This window comes from Epinephelus moara, chromosome 10, assembly GCF_006386435.1.
Source record: "Epinephelus moara isolate mb chromosome 10, YSFRI_EMoa_1.0, whole genome shotgun sequence".
In the NCBI taxonomy this organism is placed as follows: Eukaryota; Metazoa; Chordata; class Actinopteri; order Perciformes; family Serranidae; genus Epinephelus; species Epinephelus moara.
Genome location: NC_065515.1, coordinates 3,391,235 through 3,400,345, shown reverse-complemented (window position 1 = coordinate 3,400,345; position 9,111 = coordinate 3,391,235). Strand labels below are relative to the sequence as shown.

General features: G+C 46.1%; 1 protein-coding gene across 2 annotated transcripts in view; it reads right to left on the bottom strand.

The window, feature by feature from the left end:
• Nucleotides 1-3,818: 3,818 nt before the first annotated feature.
• Nucleotides 3,819-9,111, bottom strand: part of si:dkey-121a11.3 (uncharacterized) — a 31,221-nt gene continuing 25,928 nt past the window's right edge. Inside the window, exons 4-8 of one of the 2 annotated variants that reach the window (XR_007570543.1) lie at nucleotides 6,628-6,826; nucleotides 6,402-6,508; nucleotides 5,052-5,224; nucleotides 4,169-4,931; nucleotides 3,819-4,065 (exon numbers count right to left, since the gene is read on the bottom strand). Coding sequence is in view for 1 of the 2 variants with exons in the window: in XM_050054149.1 (XP_049910106.1) it covers nucleotides 4,735-4,931; nucleotides 5,052-5,224; nucleotides 6,402-6,508; nucleotides 6,628-6,826 (676 nt within the window). In the remaining variant the exon portion in view is untranslated. Of the gene's footprint in view, nucleotides 4,932-5,051; nucleotides 5,225-6,401; nucleotides 6,509-6,627; nucleotides 6,827-9,111 lie in introns of both variants that reach the window. The other variant, XM_050054149.1, reaches the window with a different exon arrangement.

Below are 9,111 nucleotides of genomic sequence, written 5' to 3'. Positions count from 1 at the left end.
AGGGAGACACACCGTCAGGTCCCGGAGCCTTCCTGGTCTTCTGTCTCTGGAAGAGCTGACACACATCTTCTTCACAGACCTTTAGCGCAGGTGGGGGTTAGAGGAGAGGGGGGAGGGGGGAGCTGGGGGTGCAGGTAATCCCTTTGTGTGGTTGAGAGGTGTGAAAACGGCCTTTTCAAACCTGCAGTAGAAGCAGTTCAGGTCGTCTGCTCGTTGGAGGTTTTCCACAGGGTGAAGGGGGTGGTCTCCTGTAGTTGGTAATGTCCTGCAGACCTCTCCAAACTGGGTCGTTGACTGAGAAGCTATTTTTTTAGCTTCTCACTGTAGCCCATCTTGGCTACCCTGATCTCTTTTGTCAGCTTGTTTCTGGCCTGCTTGTACAGGGCCCGATCCTTACTCCTGTAGGCCTCCTTGGCCTGGTGCAGCTGCCTGAGTTTGGGTGTGAACCAGGGTTTGTTGTTGTTGTATATACAGAAGGTCTTGGTCTGCACACACATATCCTCACAAAAACTGATGTAAGATGTCACAGTGTCAGTCAGTTTGTTTAGGTCTGTGGCTGCAGCTTAAAAAAAAAACTCAGTGCAGTCAAAGCAGGCCTGTAGCTCCAGCTTTGACACCTCAGTCCACTTCCTTAAAGTCCTTCCCACCGGCTTACAAGTTTTTAATTTCTGCCTATAGATCGGGATGAGATGGAGCAGACAGTGATCAGAGAGCCCCAAAGCTGCATGGGGGACAGAGCGATAAGCGTCCTTTAAAACTGTGTAGCAGTGGTCCAGTGTGTTAGAGTCCCTGGTGGGGCATTTTATGTGCTGTTGTATCTGGGAAGTTTGTGAGAGAGGTTTGCTTTGTTAAAATCCCCTAGGATGATGGGCAGGGAGTCTCGATGTTTTTTCTCCACATCTGTCACCTGGTCAGCCAGGTGTTGTAACACCTCCGTTACACATGCCTGAGGTGGAATGTAAACACCGCCCGGAACAAACGAGGAAAAAGGAGGAATAAAACGGTTAATGATGAGTCTCTAAGTGAGGGCTGCATGACTTCTTCAACACTGTGACATCTATACACCAACCTTCGTTTATGTAGAGGCACATTCCGAAATGTTGTGAATTAGATATGTGTAAAATAAAGACAGATATGACCCTGTCATGTTTTATATATGAAAAGTGCACGTGAATACAGGAACAAACATGTCTTTGACTGGTGTGCACACATGAAGAAAATGAGTTAGGAAACTAAATACAAACAGAACTCAGTTCTGACATCATGACATCATGTGATAAGATAAGATAAGATAAGATACACCTTTATTGATCCCACAATTGAGAAATTCCAGTGTTACAGCAGTCAAGGGGAAAGAGTCAAATTAAAGATTTAAATATTTAAAAACTTAAAAAACTAGGTGTAGAAATAAGTACAAAAATACAAGAAACAGCAATAAATAATAACAACAATAATAATAATAATGAGCAGTGGATAAAAATGATATATGAAAAATGCAGGTGAAAATGAAAAGTGAACAATGAATAATGATGTGAACAGACAAATCGAGTGTACGCTGCTGCTGTCGCTGCCTCAGTTGGACAAATCTGAGGTCACTGTGTCGTCTACGAGCCAATATACTGTGTTTTATAATGTGTTTGTTTTATGGCTTTAATTCTTTTTATCACTGTGTGTTATATGTGTTGTATGTCCACGGCTGCCCCTGACCAAATTGGGGCCCTAAGCGAAATTTTATTTGGAGCCCCCCAAATTCACCAACAGATGGCGCCATTTACCTCCATAAAAATAGTCAAAAACTTACATTAACAACATATATTGGTAGGCTCTAAACTTTAGCCAATATTGGCTAAAGTTTATAGCCTATCAATATATACGACCACCAACTGGTCATTTTACCACTGCTTTTCATCAGAGGTGAATGCATAGGGCGTTAACAAGACATTCAATAAATGTTAATCAGGGCCGGTGGGAAAAAAAAAATTCTCCAGTCTAGACAGAGACTGGAGACAGATTCCTATCAATGAGTAGCAGCTTAGGTGTTTGTGCCACAAAGTTTTCTTTCAAAAACATACCCACCTTCAAGTGAAGCACGAGCTTCCTCTTGTTTTGCCTTTTTTTTCCTCTTGCTCGCTCCTGACTCGTGATGTCTTTTGGACGACATGTCAACAACTCTTCACCTGCTGCAGCTCTGCAAGTGCAGCGACGCATGCACGGTCAGATTACAGGTCTCTTTTCTCCTTCCTCGAGCTGATTCTACGCACGCCTCACGGTAGCGCATATGTGCATCCATTGTGCATATATGCAAATGCGTCCCCTCGCGCAAAATGTGGCCCCCCATGGAAGATGAGGCACTACGCACAGCGCGTGTTCTGCGTTTAGGAAGGGGTGGCCCTGTATATGTCACTGTTTAAGTGTCAACAAATAAGGTGTATTAATATTTATGTCCTGTGTTCGTTGGCTCTCAGTTACAATCAGGGAATTCCTTCTCACATGCAATCAATCAGTTGATGGGTGGGTATAAAAAGCAGCAATGACGGTATGTCAAGATGCACGATGGCTTATTTGGCACTGTTAGAGGATGTGGTGGATGGGAGACTCTGGAGGGAGCGGATATTCAGGAACCAGCAAGACCTACTGGCCAACGATGATGAGTGGCTTATGAGCTGGTTTCAACTGCTGCATGTGGTGCTGCTGTATCTCTGCGCTGTGTTGGGCCCAACGCTACAAAGAAGCACTCACAGGAACCAAGCTGTGCCGGTCCCCCTTCAAGTGCTGACAACACGACAACACGAGGTTTCTGACCACCACCACCTTTCAGAGGGAACTGGCTGACAGATCAGGGGTATCACTGCCAACCTTTAGCCGTGTTATGCCAGACGTGTTAGAAGGTATCACTGGTTTGTCACAGTGGTGCATAAAGTTTCCTCACACAGTGAACAGGCAAAAAAAAAAAAAGGCGCAGTGTAATTGGTGCTATTGTCTGCACTCATGTTTCTATCGGGGCGCCCTATGATAATGAATTTCACAAACATTTTCATTCTCTAAATGTTCCGATACTATGTGATGCGTGATGTGTCAACACATGATTCCTTCATACTGAGACACAGCAGTGTGGGGCGCCGACTGGACACTGGAGCTGTGCATGATGTCAGGCTTCTCAGTAGGGATAATTAGAATGTTATTTATTCAGAATTTCATTATCATGTTTCTCTACTGCAGGGTCTAATCCATCTACTAATACTGCAGGTCATAGTGGGTATCCTCTCAAACCCTTTCCCCAACCCACACAGTGGCATGCCATGGCCAGGAGATGTTGTCCTCGAGCCCTATCCCCAGGCATTTAAGCCAAATGCTGCTGCTGTGCACCAGCATCTGGATGTCATGCGTCACTTAACACAAGAAGTATGTTAAGAAAATCAGATTGTCAAACAGGGCTGTGGCACAGGAAGTAAAAAGGAGGTGAAGGTCCACACGATATTGTCCATTTAGTGATTTATTTCAGATGGAGAAACTGTCTGATGAGCAATCAGCTCCAAAGGTTGCTCAGTTTTCTGTCTAAATTCATCACCGCAGATAGGAGTTGCACTTTCTCGTGTGCCCATTCTGCCACTGTTTGGACTAAAGAATACTGAATCCTTGGGTGCATGGTGTTTTGTCTCAGTAAATTTGGTAAATGATAAAGATAAATGTGTGAAAAGGAAATGTGGAAAACCCAGCGCTGAGAGAATCATACAAATATAAGGAAAACTGATCTACTGGGCAAAGTTTGCTACTGCAGGAAGTCATTTAGATGAAAACCATAAAGAAACAGAGAAAAATTAAACAAACATAATTTATTGACCAACCGTTTCAGTGTACACTTTATGTCAGACAATACTGCCTTTATCTCCCGTAACTCCCTGACAACCTGGTTAACTGACTGTATGGTTTCTCTGAGGATCTGCAAGACTGAGACTGTGATGGCACATCTGCTGCTGCTGGATGGCTGAGGCGCACGAGGTGCATGGGAGACGCTGGGCACACTCTGCTGGGCTGCATCACCAACCTCACTGGAACACCCAGGGACTACAAGAGAAAAGGATTTTGGATAAAGTTAGTTGTTTTGGATCACGTCTACATTGTGTTTGTACATGAGTGTTTTAACACAGCTTCAGTGCACGTGCTTTACTCAGCCACATCTGTGTCCCCCTCTGCCTCTGTGACCGCTCAGGAGGGATTCGCCGATGATCCCGGCCAGTTTCTCATCAAGGGGTGTGAACTCTGGTGTCCCCTTTCCCCTATCGGTGGTGCACACACTCTGCCTGTGTGAGGCGGTGCGCTTTTTGGCCTCCACCTTCATATCGGACCACTGCTTCTTCTTGACTTGTGACAAAGTCTGAGGCAGCAGCATTTACAGCATCTGCCACCAGCTGCAGTTTGAGCCTCAGTCACGCCCATTTATAGGCACCTGTGGGCGGGGCCAGACGCTCGCTTACCTGCGCCATATTTTGAGTTGATTGTGATTTATAAAGGGCAACATGTGTGGGACATATGTGGGACATGTGTGCGCACTGTGTTATAAATCAGGATATTTTTGTATGTAAACACTGCTTTGTTCGTACGTCACCTTTCCTGTGCAGAGTTTTATAAATGAGGTTACCAGGTGTTCAGGTTACCAGGTGATCAGGTTACCAGGTGACTGAAGGTGTGGTTATGAATCTAAGGTCAGGTGGCTATACTCAGTCGGAGCTGTGGTCATTGTGGTGGCGTCCGCCAGTGTCGTAGCATCCGTACGGTGGTGGAGGTGTTCTGGGTCAGCAGGTGAGTAACCTGGTCCAGATTGAGACAGGCCACCTTTTCACCGTTCACCTCCAGGATCTCGTCTCCCACCGCCAGCAAGCCGGCGTACAACTTCTCAGTACTGCTGTCCACCATGTCGTCCACGTACACACCTGCAGTACACACAGTACTTTGAACACAGTACTACATTGCAGCATTAATACTCTAATAATGCAGTCGTCCTCTGATGATTGGTAGTATTGGTATTTACAGTAGTACTGTTGTATTAGTACCAGAGTCAGGACGTCCTCTTCCTCTGCTGATGATGAATCCGAACGTTTGGCTCTTTGGTCGACTGATTTCCAACAGAAATGTTCCGTCAGAATAAACCTGAAGAACTCGTCCGACAGAACGGACAGAAGAGGGACGCCCAATGTCCTCTATAGTGAGACAACGCTGCAGGAACCTGAGAGAAAGACAGTGAGGACAGAATGAATAAGTGACAGGAGGACAGACGAGGACAGAATGAATATGTGACAGGAGGACAGACAGTGAGGACAGAATGAAGAACAGACAGGACAGACAGGAGGACAGACAGTGAGGACAGACAGTGAGGACAGAATGAAGAACAGACAGTGATAGGGTTGGGACTCGTTAGGATTTTAACGATTCCGATTCCTCTTACCGATTCCTACATTATATTCATTATACTTGCTATACTTAAACAAGTATATAATAAACACAAATGCAATCATACAAATACAAAAACTTAATTCTAACTGTTGCACAGTACAATTAGATGAAAATACACATTTGTGTGTGGTGTGTATTTCAGATTTAGAGCTTGTATCATCTCCCTGAGAATATATAACAACAAAAAGTGATTCTCTGATTTCTACAGTAACACTATTAAAATTAACCACAACAATGTAATAAAAAATACTTATATGCATTCATGCTTGGGCGCTGTTATTTACGTGACAGCACCTGAACAGAACACACACACACACATTGGCTGTTTGTTTCTACCGCTCCCCTTGCTGGAAGCGTCGGACCTTCAGCCGCCCGCCTCCGCCTTGATTAAACGCTGAAAATTAAATAAAAGAGGGAGACAGATGTCTCCTATTTTATCTTATTTTGTTATATTTCTCCCTCTCCCCTCGCTGGAAGCGTCGGACCTCCCGCCACCCGCTCCCGTCTCAAACATGGAGGTCTCCCTCTCCGCTGAGCACCCACAGCACACACCTGGCCTGTTAAATAGTCTGTAACCATGACAACTGTGTGACACAAACTCAGTGCTTTAATCACTAAATAATGTCGGGCTTGGGACGTTTTTTTTTTTTGTTTTTTTTTACAATCTAGGAACCGTTTGCAGGAACCGTTACTCCAAATGTGATGGAACCGGATCCGGATCCCAACCCTAGACAGTGAGGACAGAAGAGGGACGTCCAACGTCCTCTATACTGAGACAACGCTGCAGGAACCTGAGAGAAAGACATTGAGGACAGAATGAATAAGTGACAGGAGGACAGACAGTGAGGACAGAATGAAGAACAGACAGGACAGACAGGAGGACAGACAGTGAGGACAGACAGGAGGACAGACAGTGAGGACAGACAGGAGGACAGATCATGATGTGTTACTGTTCAGCAGATGGTCTATAGTCAGCTGATCGATCCATCTTCTTCTTCTGCTCCGAAACAAAATTCTGAACTGATGACGACTTCCTGAACTGAAGGAAGGGCGACCCCTGGTGGACAGACAGGAGGAACACAGGTCAGAGAGGAAGGAGGAGGAGGAGGAGGAGGAGAAGGTGAAGAGGAAGAAGAGGACAGAGAAGGAGGAGAGGATGAAGAAGGAGGAGCTCACCACACTGAGTGACTGAACAGACGGTGTTTTCTTCAGAAGGCTGGAGGACATCCTGGGCCCCCAGGGTGCGGGGTCAGAGACAGAGGGGCGGGGCCTTGAGTTGAGGCGGTCCAGGCTGGCGGTTCGAGTCCTGCTCAGTGAGACGTTGGACAAAAGACGACGTAGAGACAGACGGGAGGGCTGGTCTCTGCAGAGTACACTGAAGGACACAGAGAATATTTCTGATCCGATCAATATGTCAGGTATCAGTCAGGTGATCCATCCATCAGCTGATGACCTCAGGTGACCTCACATACCAGTGACCCATCTCCACCCCCCCCCCACCCACACACAGACACACACACACACACACACACAGATGCTGACCGACGACGCAACATTAGCTGACACCAGAGACACCAGAGACAGACGTCCAACTGATGTCCAACATTCAGTCAGTGTCTGTCCTTCATGTGGATGACACGTGATGAAGAGGAGGAAGATGATGGTGAGAATGCAGTGTTGTGTTTCTGTCTCATGGGCAGGAGGGATTATTACACCCTGTAATGGACTCAGGTTCCCATAATATTCCATCAACCTGCTAGGGACTGCAGATGAAAATTAGCCTGTATGGCTAAATCTGGGGAACAACCTGCTGGTCACCTGAGATCACCTGAGGTCAACTGAGGTCAACTGAGGTCACCTGAGATCACCTGATATCACCTGAGGTTACCTGATATCACCCGAGATCACCTGAGGTCACCTGAAATCACCTGAGATCACCTGAGTTCACCTAAGATCACCTGAGGTCACCTGATATCACCTGAGGTTACCTGAGGTCACCTGAGATCACCTGAGGTCACCTGGGGTTACCTGAGATCACCTGAGGTCACCTGAGATCTCCTGAGATCAACTGAGTTTAACTGAGATCACCTGAGGTCAACTGAGTTTACCTGAGATCACCTGAGGTCACCTGAGATCACCTGAGATCACCTGAGGTCACCTGAGATGAACTGAGTTTACCTGAGGTCAACTGAGATCACCTGAGATCACTTGAGTTCACCTGAGGTTACCTGATATCACCTGAGATCACCTGAGTTCACCTAAGATCACCTGAGGTCACCTGATATCACTTGAGGTTACCTGAGGTCACCTGAGGTTACCTGAGGTCACCTGAGATCACCTGGGGTTACCTGACATCACCTGAGGTCAACTGAGTTTACCTGAGATCACCTGAGATCACCTGAGGTCAACTGAGTTTACCTGATATCACCTGAGATCACCTGCGGTTACCTGAGATCAACTGAGATCACCTTATATCACTTTATATCACCTGAGGTCACCTGATATCACCTGAGGTCACCTGGGGTTACCTGAGATCACCTGAGATCACCTGAGGTCAACTGAGTTTACCTGAGGTCACCTGAGATCACCTGAGATCACCTGCGGTTACCTGAGATCAACTGAGGTCACCTTATATCACCTGAGGTCACCTGATATCACCTGAGGTCACCTGGGGTTACCTGAAGTCACCTGAGATTACCTGCGGTCACTTCAGGTCACCTTATATCACCTTAGGTGATCTCGGGTGACCTCAGGTGATCTCAGATGATATCAGGTGACCTCAAGTGACCGCAGGTGATCTCAGGTAACCCCAGGTGACCTCAGGTGATATCAGGTAATCTCAGATGATATCAGGTGACCTCAGGTGATATGAGGTCACCTGAGATCACCTGAAGTCACCTGAGGTCAGTTTAAATAAATCTGATCTAACAGTGACTGTACAGAGGAGGCTAATGATGCTAAGCTAATGATGCTAAGCCAACGTTGGTTCTAACGTGGGCTGCTGACAGCTCTGATCTGTGACATAATGTCATGACGTCATACATTAAACTCAGGTTATCACATGACTTTAACAGGAAATGACATCATCAGTAGGACAGGTTGATGTCTGCGGCTCTCTTTCTGTCTGTCTGTGTGTCTGTCTGTCTGTCTGTGTATCAATCAATTCAATCAATCAATCAATTTTATTTATAAAGCCCAATATCACAAATCACAATTTGCCTCACAGGGCTTTACAGCATACGACATCCCTCTGTCCTTATGACCCTCACAGCTGATCAGGAAAAACTCCCCAAAAAAACCCTTTAACGGGGAAAAATGGAGACACTGTCTCTCTGTCTGTCCTCCTCTCTGTCCTTGAGAGTTTGTAAGTAAGTAAGTAAAATGTATTTGTATAGCACTTCTCACAGAGAGAACTCACAAAGTGCTTCACAGGATTAAAACACAACCAAGAATACATACATCCAAACATACAGAGACACAGAATGAAACAGCAGCAGTTGTTGCAAAACTAAATCACTTAAGACAAGTTGAAGAATGCCTGCCTATACAGGTAGGTTTTAAGGTGCTTCTTAAAAATTTCGACAGATGCTGCGGCTCTCAAGTTCTGTGGGGGGGGGGGGGGGGGGGGGGTTTCCCCAATCTGGGCGCAAGGACTCAAAG